The sequence below is a fragment of the Prosopis cineraria genome, unplaced genomic scaffold, assembly GCF_029017545.1.
Source record: "Prosopis cineraria cultivar Desert tree isolate PC_DT_omini unplaced genomic scaffold, ASM2901754v1 PC3, whole genome shotgun sequence".
In the NCBI taxonomy this organism is placed as follows: Eukaryota; Viridiplantae; Streptophyta; class Magnoliopsida; order Fabales; family Fabaceae; genus Prosopis; species Prosopis cineraria.
Genome location: NW_026555334.1, coordinates 13187361 through 13211132, shown reverse-complemented (window position 1 = coordinate 13211132; position 23772 = coordinate 13187361). Strand labels below are relative to the sequence as shown.

Genomic DNA, 23772 nt, shown 5'->3' with positions numbered 1-23772 from the left:
TTATGCATGAAAAAATTCCAAGGCATTCTGTATTTTTCCCAATAAAATGATTTCAAAATTCAAATCACACATAAAGGACTGACATAAAAAATATGCATTCAATGGTAGTACTTTATTTCTCATACAATGTCTCTCTTTGCCAATTATAGATTTTATTAGGATTTGGACCCATTATTTGTGATTTATCCTTCTTTCATTTATCAACGTATCTTTTTTCCTTGCTAGACAATGCATCACCTGTATGAAAGAAAAACTAAAGGTGTTAAAAAGTAAAATTTTTGGTAAAAGAAAATTAGAAGGTAAAATTGGAAAATCATGCACTAAGTTTACAAATATTTAATCTAAATAAATTTTTAAACTTAGAAATAAGTTGGGCGGAGACTTCTAAAAAGGACGACAAACAAATAAACAAACGAATCAAAAAACAAAAAAGAAAAGAAAAGAAAGATACCCTGCACCATGTATACCTTGAGCTTGCTTGTGAAAACAATGTTCACTTCTATGGCTACGTGATTACTATTCAGTGAGAATGTACATAAACAAGAAACGAAGGCTAAAATGGAGGTTCTCCCGCATTTTCTCGACACTGAAACATCTACGTACATTACAGTTTGATGTTCTTTGATGTTGAAGTAAAGGCAAAGTAAGGCTTACAGTCTTCAAATGATCAAACTAAAAGCAAAAAAAACTCCCATGAGGAGATTTTTAATTTCCCATGAACGTAGGCTCTCTGAAGGTAGGATCTCGCTGGAGCCGCCATTCCTTCTCCTTAAGGTACTCTATCAGAGGCTGAGGCTCATTTCTCACGGCACCACACCCATAAGGACTTCCTCTTTGGAAATTGTTAAAGCCACTATTTATCTGTTCACCTTGTTGCCCCATAGCAGAAGCAAAACCTGGCAGCAATGTTGATGGTGGCGCTGGGGGCTCCATGTATGTGTACTGTTTAGGCAATAAAGGATTTTCCCATCTATCAAATTGAGCGAACATGTGAGGGTCATGATAGAGGAAGTTCTCAGGATTTCTGGAGACATTATAGTAGGTAGGCTGCATCAGATTATTGGCCCTCTCATGAGTACAGTTCTCTCTATACCAACGCAACCATTCTGAAGATGTCATTCTGCGAGTCGGTGCATATCCGTTTGTGAAAGCTGGATAAGAAGGATCATAACCAACTGGTCCATAAGTTGAACTCAAATCGGCGTAGCCACTAATGGGTGGTGATGGGATATTTGGCATCAGTGGAGTAGACACAGTGGATTGTACGTCTGCAAACCAAGTAGCATTTTCCGGCAGTAATGGAGCAGAAGGCACCGGATTAGAATACGTAACTGAAGAGGGAAGGAAGTTTGGAGACTGATTGGATGAAGTTATGGTGGAGGAATCCTTGGATCTATTAATGGAAAGACCAGCCATGGATGTAGATGTTATTTCCTCAATAGGCTCTAACCTATGCTCACTAATACCATTTGTCCCCTTGTCTCTATTGTTGCTAAAGCTTCCTCTATCTAGGACCCAAGCATTGAGGGAGGGAGGACCAGCAGATATAGAGCCTCGAGGAGAGGTGTGGGGACTTGATTCCCTCATTGAAGGTTCTGCCTGTGTGAATGATTTGTTACTCCTAAAGTTATCAAAATCAGCATGAAATCCCATGGGATTACTCAGAGTTTGGTTTTGAGCCATGAGTAGTGATGTAGCACGGCGCAAACAATCATCAGAATGAAGGCTTTGATCATCACTGTCCTTTGGTGATGTCTGATCATTTGTAGGGATAGAAGGGTATGAGGGTGCTGAATTATATCTTGTGAGGGGCCTGAAGAGTATAACTTCTTCTTCCTCCACTGCAGCTGATTTCCCATTGACAATGCAATTACTTGGCTCATTCCCTGTCATGGGTTTGTCACGTACCCCCTCATCTTTGTAATTTTGCTGATCAGACTCTTTTTTACTAGTGTAACCAGACTCCACATTTCCTGTAACTTTCTTTTCATCACTATCATCTAATCTATCCTCATAAAACTTTGTTCCTAATTCATCACATAAGATCCTTGTCTGCAAGTCACTCGAACTTCCTGTAATTTTCATTGCCGCATGTTTTATGCGCAGAGTACGTAGCTCAATGCCACTTCCTGAATTGTCTATGTGCTCCCAATTACCAGAGAAATCTAATGAGACATGCACGCATGCTACAGGAGAAAAGCCCCTCAACTCATAATCTTCCCATAGAGGGGTATTATCTAGAAGTTTCTTGGTCTCCCTTCCCTGGGTGCCAAGTTGGTTTACAAGGTCAATAAGCACTCCAAAAAAGTAAGACATTGCACCCTTGCTCTTTTGGTCAGATGCATATACTTCTAGTGAATCACGCATGCTTGCAATCCATTCAACAAAAACAAGTACGGATGGCAGTAAGGGACAAGAATGCAACGGACTAGACTTTAGGCATCTTTCAACAAAACGTCCCATGAAACTGAATGTAGCACATAATGCCAACTGTATCAGCACAGGGGACTGTCTTTCATCTTTGTGGTTTGGCTCATTCTTTACCAGGGGTTCAACGAGATGCTTTAAGACGAAGATGAGTACTGTAACAACTTGTATGGCTCGAAAAGGGCCTCTTCTAGCTAAATTTACTTGCTCATAGGACTCTAACATGGTCTTTAGTTCTGTATCTTCTAGCTCCAACAGTCTATCCAACTCTCTGATTGTAGAAGCCAAAACAATTGGGAATTCCTCCAAACTGTTCAAATATTAAGAGTGCATAAAGTAAGGCAACTAAAAACCTTACACAACAAATTTTTTCATTGACTCTCATCACAATTATTTCTAAACTACAGGTAGTATCTGAAAATACCATAATTAATATGCATGACTTAAATTGACAACAAAGTGGTGAAATTTAAGTAAAATGACAGGCATAATGCCAAGAAAACTCACAGACAAAATAAATTGAATCCAAGATGTACCTTGATTTTATGAAGAAGAAACCTATTGTTCTGACTATAAGTGACCACAACTTTGTGTCTGCAAAGTGATTACTCTGGCCTTTGAACATGTTAGTTGAGCTATCACATTTTGGTCGTGCTTTGGTCTGATCACTACTTCCAAAGGATTTTGAGAAATCCATGCTGGCCTCACTGGAAACGTAAGGCAGATGAAATGACCTGTTCTGCAAAATTGAAAGAGGCACTTGAGGAGGTTGCGTAGGAGCCTAACCATATATGGATGGACAAAGTTCATTAAGAGCCTCAAGGTCATCTTACCTTTTCAAACAATAAACTAAGATTGTTCCAGGCATCAGGAAAAGGTTCCTTAACAGCTAAACTCCTGATGCAGTGGTAAAGAGCAAGAAATTCATCACCAATATATGTTGCCAACACAGCCAACTGCAAATGAAGAGAGTTACTAGTACATGAACAGAATAGAAAACAAAAAAGCTAATTATAACAGATTCAAATGTACTATATAATGGATTATGACATAAGAGTACCTGATTGTGAGGATTTCCACTATCTGGCCAAATCCTAGCTGCTTCCAAATAGTGGGTAGCAGCAACCGACCAGTTATGAGTATGAATATCAGGATTTTCACATTGTTGTTCATACCTAGCAAGATCCCCCATACAAACTAAGCAACGATGACACAAATATTGGCATTTCAGCATTGCATCCGGTTCAACCGAACTAGAGATGCAACCATTCTTATAAAACAAGGCATCTTCAGAGACTCCATAGTTTTCTCTGAGTTTTACAATCAGACTTTGGTAAAACTCAACTGCCTCGGACAGAAATGACTTAAATGCATTTAGATGAATATCGATGTTCCTCAGCACTGAATCATTTTGCGGTGCTCCTGATTTTGTGTTATCTGCATTACCAGATCCTCTCTTTATCCTTTTGCGAAATTCATCAATATGCTTGTAGTGAAGCTTCCACAAAGAATACTCAGCATCTTGGAGTTCAGAAAGCGTGTGATTGCTCAAGATTGTTCTCTCATAACCAGAACGGACTTTCTTGTACAAGTCTTGGGTATCAATGTGCAATAGGCCTTTAGAGTGAATCAATGCCCACAATTGCTTTTCAGAATCACCAATCTGCTCATATCATAATTTCAAAGTCCAGAGTATTGAAAAGGACATTTTATAGAACTAAATCACAAGTTCAGAACGGAGAATAGAACTTTCAGAAAGTACCTCCAAGAGAATCTGTTTTCCAGAAGGAATAGTTGTAGTAGTAGTCATAGTCCTTCACAATTGGTGCATATTATTGACACAAATCCAGTAACTGGCCTATTTTGTCGGTGCAGTTCTTAATACTGACAAGAAGAAAAAACCATAAAACTTGAATGTAAAACTGTGGTGGCAGGAAGAAAGGTTTGACTCACATAAGTGCAAGTCAAAAACCATGAAATCTGTCAAGGGAATACAATTGTAAAAGACTCCGCAGCTACCACGGAACTCAGTTTGGAATAACTGAACATTCGCAGAAGATAAAAAAACAATTTCGATTCAACAATCTAAGCGATTATTGTTACTAGTTTCGCAACCATATCTAGCATCATACAAATCCAGAATCAACATAAACAAGTAAAGGTGCTGAATTATATGCCTTGAAGTTCCATCTAAGTTTAGTTTGCGTGAGTTCTGTAGACTTTGTATATATCTCTCCTCTACCTTATCTGACAACCCTTGACAAGATACTAACACCATAACTGCTAACAAAATTTAAGAGGGCGAGAATCTCTATGTAATCACAGAGAAGGTGATAATTTGATCAGAATTTGAGAACGTAGGTGACCATAATTCAGGGAAAATACATTCACGGAAACGTGCTCCTGACTTACAACAAGAACAGAAGTGAACAATTTGAGAACATTGATGACCATCATCGCCGTCATCATGAAAGAAGATGGATTCACCTGTACAGGATTATGTTTGAGAAAAGGAAACAGACAGGTAGAGTAGAGGAATCAGGTGGATAAGAGGTTTCAGATAACAACTGAGATATGCTTACCTGAGACTCACAAATCAGAGTCGAAGTTGTTAAAATTTGACGGCCAGCACAACGAACACCAAAACTGAGGAGAGCCCACGATAAGAAAGGAAGATAACGGCCTGAAGCAGAAAATTTTCCCCTGATCAAAAGGTCAAAAAGAAACGGAATAACTCCAAAAAAGTGAAATGAAAAAAGAAGGAAAAAAAAAAAAGGAGCATGAGGAAAAAGATGACCTAATCAAGAGGATAACAAACTCGAATTAACAATTCCCAAGCATGCAACCTTTGAGCGAGAAGCTGTGCCCAGATTATTCAATTAGAAGCCTACACACAAGCAGCTAAAGATGCCCAGAGAGAGAGAGAGAGAGAGAAGCGAGGAACGAGAGGTGAAAGAAGAATAAGACCACATATACTGTTCCAGTTGTGAAACGGACAAAGCAAAGGGTGGGCTGATGATGAGATTCCTGAATTCAATACAACTATATATCTGCAGTCTTCAACCAATTCCCTTCGTTTTCTTTGGTCTCTTTTCCATTAATCTGAGTTGTATATATATATATATATATATCCTAGTAGATAATTTTCATGGAGTAAAGCAGCTCAGTTTAATTTCAAAGGATCACATTCTCGATTCCCTTAAAACTTTGTTCTTTAAGGTCTAAATTTCTTATTGAGTTGGATCCAAACCGTAAAAAGCGTATACTTTGTTGCTGTGACTCGGTGGCTTTGATTATCCGCGTAGGACATATTTAAAATATTGCTGGAAATGGAGAACGATTAGATGGGAGTGCCTTATTATGATAATCTGTGTTCGACTCCTAACTATTAAGCTTGTAAAACAAGGCATAGGCAATCCTTTTCATGGGGACCTATCAGTACCTTATGAAGGGACACTAATTAATGACTCATCGCCATCTTTGCATGAGTATGACCATTCTTTTTCTTCTATAATCAAACCTCTCGTTTATGCAATAACTACTCTATGTACACGTAACACGTCCCTTCACAATTAATTTTACTTATAAAATTCTTGTTCAACAAAGTAAACTATACGAACTGAATTAATATACACCGTACATAATGTTTTTTTCTGGAAAATAGATTTCTATAAGTGTGATTTCCGTGAATTATCTAAAAGACCACGATGGGTTATGTGAATTAGAAGCATGTTCTTCATAATTTCGGTTTCCCATATAACACATTAACCCAAAATGATTTTCTTTTTTAAAAAAATAAGTACAGTGATCTAACTCATCATCCATCCATCACCCTATAACTGATTAATTCTTATTATTTAGGTCCAACCCATTTTCCCAATACTTAGCATGAATCATCTCCTAATTAATTAGTTGGGTCTTTTTTTCTAACACAAGGCCATGAAAAGCCATGCAAGAAAAAGTAATTAATCAATTGATGTCTAAAGTTATAAGTCTTTTATAATTCTAAGAGTAGTTGGCCAACAAAAATCTCAACATCTAAATTATTGTTAGTTGCTTGCTAAGTGAGTCAGCCCATACATATTTATTTACTTCTCTAAAAATATAATCAAAAGTTACATTCAGTATGATCTTTCATATCAAGGTCGCTTTAAAATTTTCAACAACAACTTAAACTTTTATAAGTATGTTAATTCTTTTTAAAATGTTTTATTAATATAGTGATAATTTTTCTATATGAGATGGCAATTTGTTTGCAAGATAAGGAGCTAAAAATCGTGCGATGTGGAAAAAGCTAATCGTACATGTGTCTGCAGTGTTGTGGAAGGTGGGGGTCGCTAGAAGGTCGTGGTTGGAATAATGAGAGCATGTGAAATATTTGAAACCTCCGCGAAACTTCCAAAAGCTTTATATATATAGATATAGATATATATATATATATATATATATAATATTAATACAGATTTGAATCCCCACTTCTTTTGTCCCTTTTACGATGCTACAATCATATTTTTTTATCATCTTGTTTTTATTTGGGGAGTTATAATCATAAATCATAACTGGCACCATCTTAATTACTACTCCTCACTCATCACTTGTCATTATGGTCGTATGATTCTAACAATCTAGAATGCCATTAAGTCCTAAAATTTACAAACCCAGATTAACAACAATATTGCACGCTGTACTTTTTCGCCCTGAATCTGCACGCCAGATTTTGTAATCATATATATGGACTTACCCATATGATGATCAAAGAGAGTGAATATTAACTAACTGGTTTGGTTTAGTGAAAGAGATTAACACCACACATGATAAATTAAAGTTTAAATTTTTTTAAAAAAATATTTATATTTAATATACGATTGTATATCAAATTGAATTATCTCTGATAAGAACTACATTGATATTAGAGGATAATTATTATCACTCTTTTTAATATCATACTATAAGCTAATCTAAATGATAAAAACATAAAATAAAAAAAATCAGCTGAGTAGCTCAGCAATAACAATTTGTTCCTTAAAGATACGTGACATAAACGTAAATGAGAAACAAAAATAGTGTCTTTAGTTCTTCACACTGAGGATAATAATAATAAATAGTAGAAGTCAACCTTCATGGTACCATTTTTCTATGAATTATCCAAACTGACACATCTAAATTGCGAAGGTTAATTTATTTGGATGACTCGCACTTTCAATAAAATTGGAATTGGTAAATTTTTACAAAATTCTTTTTTTGTATTTGTGCTCATTTTATTTTATTTTATAAAATATAGAATCTTTTCTCTTTTTCTTGAAACATAAAACTTTACAGAAATTTATCAACCTCAACTTTAGATGTCAAGAGATACGCTCAAAGCAAAAGAAGCGAACAAATTCGTGATTGATGTAATTAAGTTAATAAAAATTGCATTACGCTTTTTCTACTAATGATTTAAGTTTTGAGCGTGATTGTAATTTGTAAATATCCTTTCTAAAAAAACAAAAAATCACTGTGATGATAAGATTTTGATGATTTGAAGTTGTTTTTGGCACGTCAAGCACATCTTTTTATCAACAATAAAAGAAAAATAAAAAATAGTTAATTTCTTCGGAGATACTTAAGTTAAGACTAAAGGATGCATGTTGGGGGGGCCCACGGGAAGACCATAATTCAGTTTTATGTCTGCGTTCAGCGCATGAGTTCGGGCTTGGCGAAGATTTAGTATTAAAATGGGAGCAAGTTGATGTTGGAAATATATATATATATATATATATATATATGATCTTGTGAATTTTAGGAGTTGAAGTAATATAATGATCTTGTGAATCTTAGGAGTTGAAGTAATTATGATTCATTATTGAGTTAGGTCAAATTCCATTTTAATTTGCTTATTTTCCCACATCTTCCTCTTATTTTTTTAAATTTGTTTTTAAAATCAAATTTTAACCTTTTTTAAAATTTTAACACCTTTACAGAAACCTTGATCAACATTAATTAACTTAACTTGTTCCCACCACATTAATTAAGTTAATTAATTTAACTACCTAAACTTATATTTTTACCACTTAGAAATTAAGACTAGTATTTTTTTTTTTGGAAAATATGTATATGCTTAGCTTTATATATTTAAGGTGTTTGTTTTTAATTAAATTAGAACATGTGTATCTATAATAAATTATTTATTCTATAACAAATTATTATTAATATTATTAATATATTAAAATTTGTATATCTTAATTTGATTGGATGAAAGTAAATTAAGTATATAAGCCTTGTCTATTATTTTTTATGGCTTTTAGGTTTTGTGAATGGATTATTAAAAAAATCTACTCGAACATATATTTTGTGGAGAAACTAAGTTCTCTCGAAGGATGATTAACAAAGTTCTATTATAAAAAATCAAACCAAGAATAACAATCCCAGTATAATTCTCACATTAACAAAGTTCCTGCTATCAACATTTTATTATTATCGATGCAAAAAGTCTTTCTTACCGTGGTAATTTATTGAATCTATTCAAGCCTATATACCTACCAGTGGTTGAAGCTAGTATAAATGTGATAGATAATTACTTAGGGGAAAAAAGGATGAAGAGGAGAGAGGAACAAATAAAAATGTCAATTTGTCAAGTAGGATATATCATGGCCTACGCCGTAGTAATTGGGTGAGACATTTCTTGTCTTCTATAAGGCCTAAATTTCAAAGCTCACTATTAAGGATGGCCATTTAGTAGGTCCCACTTCCCACGCATTCTTCATTACTGGACGCATGAAAAATAATTTTATCTAAAATACAAATATTAAATATAAATATATTTTATAATAAAAATTTAAATCTTGATTTCCACTCTTATTTGCTTATATATGTGTGGGAGGTGATTTGGCTAATCAAATATTCTCTGCCTCTTAAATTATAAAATATTTTTAAATAAAATTATATATATCAATAAAGCTTATTATTAAAAATACTTTATAATTTTTTTAAAATAAAAATATAAATTTTTAAAAATACTCTTTATTTAATGCTTAATTTTTAAAAAAATTAAAAAAGAAAATATAATGAAAAAGATAATATTAAAAAAATATTATTAATGAAATTTTATTTTTATTAAAATATTTTATATTTTGAGACATTAAATTTTCTTTAAAAGTATTTTATAATTTAAAATAAAAGAAGTATTAAATAATATTATTATATTAAGTTGGGTGTTGCTTCTCCAAAATTTTCAAATACAACAATGATGTGTGATATTAGGAGGAGTAGCAACTGGAGCGAAAATATGATGATGAGTGTATCTCATTATGAACTTTTAGTTTTTGTGGAAGCTGCATTTGCCTGTCATTGCTAAATTAACTACTTTCACAAGCATGATGTAACGGTGAGGCTTCTCATCTTCTAGATGACAATGCCATTTTGTTTCGTTTCGATTTTTTTTTTTTTAAGTTTTGCTTGTACGTTCATTATGATTGATGATGAATCAGCGTTCCCGTGTACCTTCATCACAAAGTATTTAATTTACGTCAATATTTATAGATTTATTTTTTTAAAAAACTTATGACAAAACATACGTTTGACTCTACGTACACTTTGGATTTATAATAATTATTTGAGTAAATCCGTTGGACGGAAAAAGTAACTAATACTTGTCAATTTGTTCCATTTATATTATTGATATTTTATCTTGGAAATCTGGTCAGCAGAGAAGGTTCTTCAGAAGCAGATTTAAGCTTTAGATCCGCGGCCAAGAAGGGGGGAAAACAAAGAAGAATTAATATATAATTTATGAATTTTAAAATAAATACTGACTCCCATAATTTTTTCCACAAAGGAAAACCAACTTCGAGAGCATGCAATGAAGTGACGCGACCATAATTGGAGGAAGTGGTAGTTCAAAAAGCTTGACAAATTAAGTCGACGATCCACAATATAATTAATGTTTCGATTAATTAATATGATGAATCATTATTTGATAATGCTCTTCCACTCACCAATTTAAATACGACTTCTTAATGCAAAATATAAAGTAGTAGTATCGTTGCATTCAATTTGTATGCTCTCCGTTATGTTGTGCTATAAAGTCATTTATTGAATTGAAAGGGGGGAAAGAAGGGAAAATAAGATTACCAAAAAAAAATTAATAAAAGATTTGATGGGTAATTTGAGGCGAAACTAACGAATATCTTCGAACGTAATGATAATTTAAACAACAGATATCAGATGATGTAATTATATACACACACACCAGATGTTGAATTCGAAGTGGGTGTGATATTTTGGGCCACATCACATGCTATGAGTAGCTAGGATGGTCCCGCTCATAAGGTCATATCAATAATTTCCAAAGAATAAGTTAAATAACTTTAGAGATCAGATAAGTGACATCTCAAATCCCATCAAATATAAATTGTTTGTTTGTTAGACGCTTCTGCACAAGTCCAGAACATGAGTTGTATTGTAATGGCCAGTAAATAAAACAATTCAATATATATTTTATTTTATATTTTATATTTTATATTGATGATGTTGATCTCTATTATGTGATCTGGTTATAAATAAAATTAAATCAAGTAATTTTTTTTAAAATAAAATCATCTCTTTATATATAATAATTTATATTTAAACTAATACATATGTTATAAAAAAACTAAATATAAAAAACGACGAATCTACCATGTGTTTTTTAATGGTTTGAATTTGATCATTATTTGCCCAAAAACAAACGTTTATCTCATAGGATAAAATTATGATCTGACTTTTCTCCATTTATTTTCTCTCCACGTAAGCTTATCATCTCAACCTACAGATTGATGTTTGAATGATTAGGATTTAAAATTTTTTTATTTTTTAATTACAATCTTGATTATTGAATTATAGCTTAGATTAAATTTGTTATACTTTAAATTTATTTGTTTGCTTATCATAATTTTATATTTTAATAATAATTTTGTAAAAATACCAAATCTTAACCCTTCAAAATTTGATTCAAGGGTTGAGCTAGTAAGTTGAGAGGAAAGGCAAAAAAAATAAATAAATCAGAGTCCTAAAAATTAGTAAAAATTTGTACCTTAAAGTCTCTCCCAACCATTCTAAATACCTAGAAATCCCATGAAATTTCTAAATATCTGCCAGGTCCAAGGGACTTTGGGTGAATAAGATTGAAGTTATAATGACCAAGATACCGCTCTTAGTTAAAAGCAAAGACGGTGAAAGAGCCATGGCGTCTTATACGTTAGGTACGCTCTTGCTTGTTCATCGTCTCAGTACTGTTGTGCCACAGGATGATGCAGTGGTGAGAGACAAACTTGGCTACACGATGCTTGACGGTTCCAAGGCTGAATCCTAGGTATTATTTGCCGTCGATTCAAACCTTAGCTTCAACAAATCCTTAATCTTAATTTGGAAGCAGCACATATTCGACGCGAACAAAGTAATAACGCAGGTATAGGTGTTGTTGGGTTTGAATTTTTAAGTGCGGTGGTCAATTAATGGTTCAAGAAGGAGATGATGAAATCAGCCTACGAGCTACTTTGCTGAAAGTCGGAAGCAGCTATGGTTGCCTTCTAGTCAAGCTCGACTTCAAGTCAAGGTCTATGCACTATTCATCGAGTTTTTTTTAAATTATTTTTATCAACTTTATTAATATTAATATATAAAAAATATAAAAAGTAAAAAGTGTATAAAATTTTAAATGTATTCTTATATAATAAATTTAAAACATAATGACATGTAACTTTTTTTAAAAAAATAATTTTAAAAATATATTTTAAATATTATTTAAAAATTCATACCATAATTTATAAAGATTTATAAATGAAATTAAATGAATTTTGTAAAATGTAATTTATAAACAAATTAGAGAGTATTTTCCAAGCCATTTACTGCTTCCGAGGACCATTACAAACTACGATCGAGTTGTCTACGAAGTAACTGTTGAGTGTTGACAACTGTGCTTCCTATATAGCACTGTTTTCTATTGTAAAAAGGCGTATGGGACGGTTGTGAACCATCCTTTATAATGCTCAATATAGGTTATTGAGCAACTATTCTATGTGAGGTTTTAGATTTAACGAAAACACTGCAGGTAGAAGAAAAGCATCCCCCTACAATACAAAATAGTATAGATATCCAAAACAGCACGGAATCATTCACACAGTAAAACTAAACTATTCAAACTACAAAAATATATTTGCAATGAAAAATCATCAAGACTATTTCATTATGTACACAACTTAATTATTCACAAAATCTAAAATTAATTACAATCATTACAATTGAACTAAACTTACAATTTCTAAAGAATTTACACTACTATTGACAATTGAATTAAATAGTTCCTAAACTTACTTTACTTTTTTGCCCCATATTAATTGTCCCTCACTTCTAATATGAATATTTGATCCACTAGTGGCATATTTTCAATAAACGTTAAGTATTTATGATTTTTTTTAATAGAAGAGCAGCCCTTTGCAAAAAGATACACAGAATGAAACAAAACAATCAGCCAACAACTAGAAACAATATAATCAATGTCTCTATTCAAATTACTATCCAAGTACATTTAAATTCCTATACCCTGAGCCTAAAATCACATATCAATAAAATTGTATAACAGGCTATTGTTTCTTGATTAAAATTTGGCCAATTAAATGAATACCATAACGATGACCTATTTCTCAAAAGAGTAAAATGTCCTCATGCTAGGGGACATGTTCTCATCAATCACAGTACAATACAACACCACAACTCTAAGAAAAAAGTATAAAATAAATGTGAGAAATATGTACATATGAAAATTAAAATAAGAAGAGACCACGAGTGAAAAAAAATCAACTTAGTTATTAAAAAGTACGACCATATCTTCTTTGTTGCTTTGTTCTCTATTAAGGGGATCAAGATATCATATTTTTGGAGCAATGAGATTAACTATATTAAGCATCCAATGCCTCCTAAAAAGAAATACCAAGTATTAGAAAATAAGTAAATATAAAAAACATTCACTCGTAATGTAAGAAGTGTTAGCAACTCACTCTTAGCAGTAAATAGTGAGAAATAAAATATCATTGTCTACTCCCCTTTCTCAAAATTGATCTGCTAACATCCTTGCTTGATCTTCAAGAGCTTCCTTAGTAATATCACCATGGGAAGAGACATCATGGAAATTAACAAATTTGAACCTCAACCTCAACTCGAGGACACTAAGAACTGTGAATGAGGTATAAAGGTAACTTGGGTGAAAAATAAACAAATAATACATGTGCGTGCACAGATATATAATTCAAGTAATTAACTGAGCAATATTGAAGAATTGTGTAATGACCTTAAATTTTAAATTAAATATTCTCCTAATGAATATTTTATTTAAATTTAAATTAGTTTTATAACAAGTGAAAAGTGATAGTTTATTGAAACTTATATTAGTAATTTTCTTAAAGGTACAGAATTTGAATTTTACTTAATAAAAGTTTGGTTTTATTTTGTCTTAAATTATAGAAAAAATTTATATCATTTCTTGTAATTTTTCCCATGGCTTCTTTACTCATGTATTTTTTTTGAATAGAAGGCCATGGAAAAATTGTGCAGATAGACATATTAAGTCATATCAGCATACAAAAAGTTACTACAACCAGAAGGTGGAGTATTAAAAATCTGAATAATTGAGTTGTCGGGAAAGGCTTGATGGGTCATTCAATTTACGCATTTGTTATCCTTTCTGAAAACGTGATCAAAAGTAACTGTCCAATCATGTATAAAAGGGTCTCTGATTTTATTAATAGTTGCAGTAAGTGGATGAGTATTAGAAAACTCATTGCATATGAGCGTACTTGCTTCAGTAGAGTCCGAGTAAATATTGACTCTATTAAACTTCTTAGCCCCGCAAATACTGAGTCCTTCAAGAATGCCCATAAGTTTGACCACCGTGCTGGGATGGTAACCAAGAAATTTAGAGAAGCTTTTGATCCAATTGATGTGGTTATCTCAAATGAGACCACCCCAAGAAGAAGCTCCTTGATTGTTGACAGAGCCATTTATATCAAGCCTTGCCCAATCTTTTTCAGGGGGAAACATTTAGCCTCTGTTCTATTACCCTGTTGAGTCAAAAAATTGATTCTAGATTAGAGGTATTGATCATTGAGAATATCTTATATACTAGTGAAGGCAATGTCTCTCTCATGGGTATCATCTTCAGAGTAAATGATTTTGCATCTCTCTTTTCAAATATTCCAACATACGTGAGTGAAGAGCTTTTGCCAAGGGATATTATGTGATCTTGCATTAGCTGCTTCTCTTTTTGCATTCTAGAGAATCCACTCTTATAGAGATAGAGAAAAGAAAGTGTTTAGTTCAGTTTGTTTAACTAGTTTTAACCAAACCTCTTTAGATCTTTTTCAATCTCTCAAGATATGACTGGTGGAATCCAAAGAATTACAACTAAAAGAACAAGTTTTGAGAGAAGGAATATTCCTATTAAAACATAAGATTTTAGGTTGAATTCGATCCTAAGCTGCTTTCCAGAGAAAGGATTTGATCTTCTCATAAGTTGGCTACTTCTAAATTTTAGACCAAATTTCAGAGCTAGTGGTGTCACAAAGATTTTCTATGGCCTTGTAAGTAGATTTGGTAGAGAAGTTGCCATCATTTGAAGGTCTCCAGCATATAACATCATCATCTGCATTAGAGTTCAGAGGCTGCACAATAGTGATAAGTTTGATGATTTCAGGATAAAGATATCTGCATAATTGGCGTACTTTCCAGGAATTATTATTATCACAAAAATCAAAGACTCTAGCATGCAGGATGGAGTCCGCATTATATGAAGCATATTTGACAAGGGGATCTGGGAGGGGACACCATTTGTCATACCAGAAAGAAACTTGATCCCCTTTTCCTACCTTCCATCCCACATGAGTAATGAATTGATCCCAGACTTTACAAATACTGGACCATGTGTAAGAGCTAGAGTTGGTTTTGCAAACTATGGGAATGATAGGATTATTGCATTTGTATTTATCACGCAGGACACGAACCCAGGGACAATTGAGCTTCTTTATAATTTCCTAGCAAAGTTTCATAATATAGGCCCTGTTTTAACTTCTAAGCTTTTTAAACCCAAGACCTCCTTGATTTTTGTTTTTGGTGATCAACTCCCAAGATATTAGGTGAGGCTTTTTGGTCCCGCCAGTAGAGTCTCAAAGGAAGTTGCGAGAGTTAAATTCCATTTTAGCCAGGACATTATTAGGTAAAGGTATAGTTTACATGGCATAACTGGGAATAGAAGATAGAACAGACTTTATAAGAATAGCTTTCCCAATATTATTAAGATAGCAGCTTTTCCAGTTAGTTAGGCAAGAATTGATTCTGTCAAGCAGAGGGGCAAAAGTGAGTTTAGAACTCTTTCATGGTTAATAAGAATCTCTAAATATTTTCCAAGATTTCTAGTTCGGGGAATTCTCAATTCCTTGTTAATTTGCAAGGCTCTATTAACATTGATATTCTTGGAGTAGTAGAGCTTGGATTTGGCGAAGTTAACTTTTTGTCCTAAAGCTTCACAAAAATTGGAGAGACATTGTTGGATGATCCTAGCTTGATCAAGAGAAGAATCTACAAAAAGCAACAAATCATCAATAAAAAAAAATGTGAAATTGGGGGACCATTAGTTGTTAATCTAATAGGTCTCCAATCTTCCTTATCAATGCTATTAATAATGCTATGATTTAATCTCTCAATACAAAGAAACAAAGAGATAGGGTGAGAGAGGATCTCCCTTGTCTAATGTCGCGTGTTGGCTTAAATTCTCCTGTTAGTTCTCCATTCTAGATACTCTCATTCGTGTGGTTGAGATAGTTGCCATGATGAGTTTTCTAATGTTATCTTTAATCCCTATGATAAGAAGTCTCATCAATGAAATCCTAAGATAGTCTGTTAAAAGCTTTCTTGAGATCAATCTTTAAGTGCCATGAACCCTTTTTCTTAATTCTGGTTCTCATAGAGTGAATGACTTCTTGAGCGATGATGATATTATTACTACTTTATCTTCCCTGTAGAAAGCTACATTGGTTGTCACCAATCAAATGATTCATAAATTGTCACAATCAATTAGATAAGATTTTAGTGATAATCTTATAGCTCACATTACACAAGGATATCGGTCAAAAATCTTTCATGCAACTTAGGTTATCATTTTTTTGTATGAGGGTGATAAACGTATCATTAATATCACTAATGACAGTAGGATCAGTGAAAACTCTTTTAACAAGATGATTGATACTATCCTTAAGATCATTCCAATAGCATTGAATAAAGCCAGCATTAATACCAGCTAGACCAGGAGCTTTGAAAGTGTCAATATCGAAAGATGCATTTTTTATTTCTTCTTCCGTAAGCTCCTTGTCGATGGATTGCAATTGAGTAGGGGTTAGAGAGGGAAAGCTCTTTTCAACCATCAACTTAGGCTTGTTTTGATTATCCTCTTTAAATAGGTTTTTAAAGTAATAGGCAGCCTGATTTTTAATAATTTGTCAATCGAAAATCCATTTTCCTTCATCATCTTGGAGGGCTAGAATTTGATTTCATTTCCTTTTAATGATGGCTATAGTGTGAAAGAATTTGGTGTTTTTATCACCCCTTTTTAACGATTTACATCTAGATTTTTGAAACTCAAGAAGTTCTTCTTGAAGAAGAATTTTATTTGATCTTCCTAAAGAAATTTTTCAAGTTTTCTGAGAAAGTAGCTATCATTAGTTCTCCCACTGTGATCAATTCCTTCAAGTCTTCTTAAGATCCTTCCTTTGTTGGCTAAGATACTACCTAAATTATTTTTACACCATGAAGAGGCAATGGTAGCAAACTTAAAGGCACCTTCTTTCCAATCATTTCCAGTCCAAGAATCTTTAACTATAGATTGAAAGGAATCATCCACCATCCAAGTAGTGTGGCATTTAAAAGGTCTTTCACGAATATTTAAATTTTTAGAATTTTCAAGCTGGATTCTAATAGGACAATGATTAGAGCCATATCTTAGAAGATGAAAAGAGTTAGCTTAGTTGAATTTAAGCCTCCATTTAGTATTGTAAAAAGACTAATCAAGTCTTTCTTTTATGTTACCTTTCTCCCAAATAAATCTATCTCCAATAAAGTTTAAGTTAAGGAGATTGAAGGAGTTGATGTATTGTTTAAAAAGTTTCATAGCACGCCAATTATACCCGTTTCCTACCTTTTTTATCATCACATGAGAGATATGAATTAAAATCCCCCATAATGAGCCAAGGTTCAGTGATGGTGCAATCAAGATTATTAATAAAATTCCATAAAAGATCACGACAACAAGGGTTAGGATTACCATAGACACAAGAGAGAAGATAAGAAGTCTTCTTAGAGAGGTGAAAGACTTTGCAATGAAGAAGTTGGACATTGGAACAAATATACTCAATATTGACTATATCATTATTCCAAAGTAACCAGATACCACCAGCATAACCAATGGCTTCTATACGGATTTAGTTACTGAAGCCAAGTTTCCTGACAATTTTATTAGCTTGAGATCCACTAGTTCTAGTTTCAATAAGGATAAGAATTTGAGTGTTGTAATTATTAGTTAATTCTCTAACACGTGAAGGAAAGCTTTTACCACAGAAACCCCTACAATTCCAACAAATAATTTCCATTAATAAATAAATTAAAGAAGGGAAAGAAGGAACCTGGTAATTGTTTAAACATTGGATTTGGAGATTGAGTGATCGTTGAATTCATCGTCCTCAAGGTCATCATTCATTAGAGAGTGCTCATAATCTTTAGAAAGAAGATCATCCTCAGCATCCTCCTCAATGTAGTTAATTCAGATAATGTCTTCAACATTTCCCAAAGTCATATTTTGATTGTTGAATTCCATACCATTATCAGTGGTAAATTGAGTTTCAGGGACTAGACATGATGAATTTGCTAGGTCTGGTGGCTTATTTTGATCCAGGCTTTATGTCTGCTTGAGAATTAAATTTGATGCAGTGCCAATATTTCTATTTGAAAATGGATGCATCCCAGACCTTAGGATTAGGTTTATAATGAAAAGCTACTTCCTTAGACTTCATTTGATTATTGTCATTCTTGGGCTGAATTTTAGAGCCCATTTCCTGTCTACTTCCTTCAACAATTGAGTGCAGTCGCTTGCTCAGACCAGTGGCTACGTTTTTGGGCTTCAAATCTTTACTTGGCATCATGTCTTCAGTGAAATTCTGAGGCCCATTCTAGTTGAACCGTGGCCTAAATGTTGTTGATTTTTATTTCCTTTATCAGTGATATTCTCTTCCCTTAAGCTTTTTCGACAGTCGCCCATCTCTTCCTTCTCGACAGACCTAAATCCCTTGAAACCCAATAAATCTTTCCTCCTCCTACTTGTTTGACAGCTTTTAGCATAGAGGGGTTTTTAGGTGGATCATTATGAGAGGTTAATCTCTGATTTTTGCCACCAATGTTACTACCCTGCTCAAGATTGTTAGGATATCAAATCTAGATTTAGAAGAGATGTCCGTATCTCGATTTGGGGGATGTTTATGGTTGCTATGGTTGAGAATACTATCCATTGAAAACCTCAAAATTCAAGCTCAGTTGTGTCATCGGACCTTCATCCACTCACCATAATCTTTTATCGGTAAGTTTTGTTGGAATTTTTCTGATGAGCACGCATTTTGGTTATTCATTTAATCACTTGAACTCCCCATTCTCCATTTTGCTTTGGTACTGATTCTAAGATGAGTTGCTTGTTGAGTCTTTCATGTGATTAACATCATTTTTGCCTGGGGCTTTTTGGCCATTCTCAGGGTTAAAAGGATAATTGTTTTTGTTATGGCCATAGCAGCCACAACTAAAGCATGTAAGATCTAGACTTTCATATTCAACATTATACAAATAATCTTTGATGAGTAATCTTGGAACAAGTCTTTTTTGTAGATCAATTTCAACACTGATTCTTACAAACTTGCCCCTTTCCATTTTGACTGATGCATCCTTAGTTTTAGCTTCTGATAGAGTATTAGTGTCAACTTAAAGAGTTTTAGCAATATAGTCTCCCATCCTCTAAAAGATTTCCTCATCATAGTACTAAATTGGGATATTTGTTAGCTGAACCCATAGAGCCAGCTTACCTAGGGGATTATTGTTTAGGTTGAAGTAAGGAGTCCATCATTGAACAAGATACAGTGATAAAAAATAGTCCACGGTCCACCATTAGGGATCTTTTCATAAGCTTCAGAGTCTTTAGTACGCACAATATAGTAATTATTCACTACATCAATCAACTCAAAATCTTTCAACTTCCATATCTTTGCTAGTCTAGGTTTGAGGGATCTTGAGTGTAGCTAAATATCAAGTGTGTTAATGACCAAAGCATCCATCTAAGGAAGGCAAATTGTTTTCCATTCTTGATCTGATATGGGCATCATAGGGAAACATTCCATTAGCTTTATAGTAGCATCAGCTGGAACCTATTCTTTTTCCAACTCTTTAGCAAGAGTGTCATTTTTAAACTTGGATTCTCTTAGTTCATTGATCCCATAACAACCATTGTAGCCAATAAGAGAATCTTTATATGAGATAGGTGCTCTGAAAGCTTTCATACCTTTCATTGAGCATCTTGTTCTTGTATGTCCATTGGTTGGATGTTGGTGGAGGCTAATATTATATTTGCTGGATGTTTTGCATTTTGTAGATTTAGATCTTGCGAGAGTGAGTGATCTTGTCCTTTATCCACCATTTTTTCATCCAATTTCATGACATTTCTTTTTAGTAAATCATCCTCCTCTTTTAAAGTAGGAGGATCCATAGATTTATTAGGCCTTGCAGAAGTAGAGAAGACAAAGTTGGTTTTCAAAGCTGTGCCAGTAACCATTTTTGTTTTTACTTTTTTATCCATATTTTTTTGTTCCTTTTCAATCATCAATGTAGATTAATGAGAGGGAGAGATTTTTGTGTGTCCTTTAGCCCTTCTCCTCTTTCCATCAAGCCTCCTTTCTCCTCACCACCCACTTATTCTTCTTCTTACCGTTGGTGTAACACTTGCCCCAAGTGTTATCCAAAAATCACACAATTCAAATAAACTAGGTGTGGTTAAGGAATTAATCCTAAAACCAACTTAGGAAACAAACCATTTAAATCAATAACAATTTTCTATAATTTATATAATAGAAAAACACAGGTATAAAATCTCTTAGAAAAGTTTAAAGGATTAATATGTAGTGCACGGAAGCAAATAATGCAAATAGGGGCAGTTAATTGATGTCATGATAACATTAATTTTGCTGTCATGATAGCCCTCCCGGGCAAACTTTTGGGAGGTGCTGATTCACTGTCTAGCCTCCGATTGAAGTAATTTTAAATCTCACACGTCACATTCAAAGGGTACTATAAGGGTACCAAATTTTAAAAAAAATCCAACGATCAGATTAAGATTTGGACACCCAGATGTAAAAGTACAGTTTTTTGATAAAAACTATTTTCAAAATCGTCCGAATCTCATCCTAATAGCCACAAACTTGTGGGAATACTTTGGACACATCAAATAGGACTAAAAACACTTGATAGAATATTTAAATGATAGAAAAAACCTTTATACCAAATTTTAACCACCCGAGTGCCATTTTCCAAAATAGACCCTAAACCCCCAAAATGCACAAATCACAAAAGAGTGGCCAAAAACTATTCCAAATATCATATACACATATGAATACACACGCTAAACATTTTTACTTGGCTTAGAGATCTCTATAGGGCCCATGCACCTACTTTCTCTATCCAAGGTATATGTTTGCCCCATAACACACTATTTGCAATGCAAACACTTTGTATGCTTGTGGAATCACATATATACCAAAATAAATATTTGCTTATAGTAAAAACTTGGTCTACTAAATAAGTCCATCAAAAACCACACACCATACATAATCACATACTCACAAAGCCAAGTTTTCTAACCACAAGTTTACAAGCAAACAAAAATTCATACACAAGCCATACAATCCACACATACTCACACACACATACATAATCACATCCTACTGGCACCCTAATCCTCAATACATTACAATAGATTTGCTCAAAAGAAAGGGGTTGTAGTTTTTTACAATTTACAAACAACCCTTAGCTATGCTCCTTTTCCCGTCCTCCACTGGTTCCTTCGCCTGGACCTAGAAATATTGAAAAAAAGGGGTGAAACAACCACAGTCTTAGTAACAAAGAAATCTACATTGATTATTACAAAGCAAGCCACAATTGAATAAACGAATAATAAATTTAACATAGTATAATTTAGCCATTTAAAATACATGAATGCATGACCTAGGCCGGTATAGCTTTTCATGACCAACAGAATGCCCCTTAACACTCTTTAACTTGCAGGTAAACCTTATACCTACTTGTACCTCCACAGGCACAAAACATATTTTAAGCATGATCTAATCCACCAAACCACCTATGCCCCTTCGACGTGAATCCTGAGCAGTCAAAGTTAACTCTCTCCTAGAGCCAGCCCGACTTACTCTCAATGTGAGGGCTACCTTAACCTAGGCACTCAACCTCACACTTCATATGTCGAATTCCCTCCTCCACTAAGAGGTTTCAAACACTCAATACACTAATCACTTTAGTGCAATGAGCCCACAATACATAAGGTAACACTGAGTACTGGTAGTATGCCATAGAATATCAAAAGTCCACACCTTCTCATTGGTAAACTCCTACCAAGATCATGCCTTTTATTCGTATCTATCTTTCTCGAGTATTGATCACTTCAATAGTCTAAGGTAGTATAACTTTTATAAATCTCCCTTAAACAGTTTCTTAGCCTATCTAAGGTACCTTACTTAGTTACACTTCCTTAAGTGCAACTTCTATTCTTTAAGATTACAATATATGCAAATAAATTTTGTTTCCATAAAAACATTATTGTTAAACGATTAGAAAATATATTTGTACTATAATCAAAGTAGTACCCCATAACCCCTTATAAAGCACATTTAATCTTTTAAAACATGTAATGCATGATAGCTAGTAAAATTTATTTAAAAATAGCTAAAACAAAGTAATAAGAAATATAAATTTTCCTGTTACCTCAACCCTTTGGTACCAAAAGGGTTCCTCTTGTATAAAATAAGACTCGACTTGTTCCTTAACTTCCAAACAAATTCCACCAACAATTCCTACAACATATAAGTGATCCACATCACTTATCATGACAAATATCATTAATGAAGACTATAACTCATATCACACAACTTGGGTCAATGAGTCATAATCCATCCTAATGGTCCATACATTAAACTAACCATTCACATAGTATCACTTAACCACCAAAACTATTTATTAGCCATCACTAGGCTAATTTCTAATTTATATAATTTTTAATTAATAAAAACCTTCACTTAGTGTCACCAACTTTCACCATTAGCCCTTATAATGAAAACCAAACTTAATTTAAATCTTATTGGGCTCAAATGGCAAAATTATAACTAAATCAATAGACTTAAATTATTAAAGAGCAAAACCCAATCTCTTGAGGTTTGATTTATGCCCAAAACACCTCTTTTCATCTAATTATCCACTCAAAACATTAGAACACCATATAGAAACTCAAAACATCCTCCCTAGGATCCAAAGAAACAAAAGCTTACAAGAATAAAGCCTTTAGGATCAAAATTTAGAAATTTCTTCTTCCAAAACTTGAAGAAAATCAAGAGAAAGGGAAGAGGATTGAAGTAGGGAGTTTACCTATCGTGTAACCGAGCTCGCAACGGTCGCAAAGCCTCTTAGATCCAAGCCTAACTCCCTCTCTTTCTCTTCTCTTCTTCCTCTCTCCCATTCGTGCATTTCTTTCCTTGTTTCAATTTCTATTTTCTATCTGTTTTCCCCTTAAAAAAGCTGATATAAGATTTTAGAAAAAATTACAAGAAAGGGCCCAACATTTTTTATTATAGCATAAAAGCCTGGGTCAACTTTGGGATGTTACAGTTGGTTTACAAGAATTTAGAAAAAATTACAAGAAAGGGCCCAAAATTACAACAATTTATTTTTTAAAATAAATTCGAGTCTTAAAATTTTTTGGGATGTTACAATTGGTTTGCTTCTCACCGTCACCGGTGTATTTCTATTGCTAGGTGTGTAGATTTGCTATAATTTCTTCTTTGCTCACTATCCTCTATTGCCTCTCTGTTCTAGGTTGATGGCGGTGTGCGCGTGCGCGCATTCAACTTCCATTTTTTCCTCCTCAGTTGCTAGATGTTCGAGTTGTGCATAATAAGCTCAAATCCTTCCTTTTCCTAATTTGTAATTTCTACTTCTCCCCCTCATTGAGTAGATGGGTTGAGCTCCTCTTTG

At 33.5% G+C, this 23772-nt stretch overlaps 1 protein-coding gene across 4 annotated transcripts; it reads right to left on the bottom strand.

Annotated features, from left to right (window-relative positions):
- Positions 1 to 437: 437 nt before the first annotated feature.
- Positions 438 to 5533, bottom strand: LOC129306044 (nonsense-mediated mRNA decay factor SMG7-like). 4 transcript variants are annotated; one of them, XM_054946358.1, is made up of 8 exons: positions 5225 to 5533; positions 5010 to 5130; positions 4840 to 4914; positions 4190 to 4311; positions 3488 to 4090; positions 3261 to 3383; positions 2964 to 3166; positions 438 to 2737 (listed from the first exon to the last, which is right to left on the bottom strand). In XM_054946358.1, the coding sequence occupies exons 4-8, from the start codon at positions 4235 to 4237 to the stop codon at positions 706 to 708; spliced, it is 3009 nt and encodes a 1002-aa protein (XP_054802333.1). In that variant the 5' UTR covers positions 4238 to 4311; positions 4840 to 4914; positions 5010 to 5130; positions 5225 to 5533; the 3' UTR covers positions 438 to 705. The 4 variants fall into 4 exon arrangements, with proteins under 4 accessions (XP_054802333.1, XP_054802332.1, XP_054802335.1 ...); XM_054946357.1 differs by having other exon boundaries at positions 5010 to 5110; XM_054946360.1 differs by lacking the exon at positions 4840 to 4914.
- Positions 5534 to 23772: the final 18239 nt, after the last annotated feature.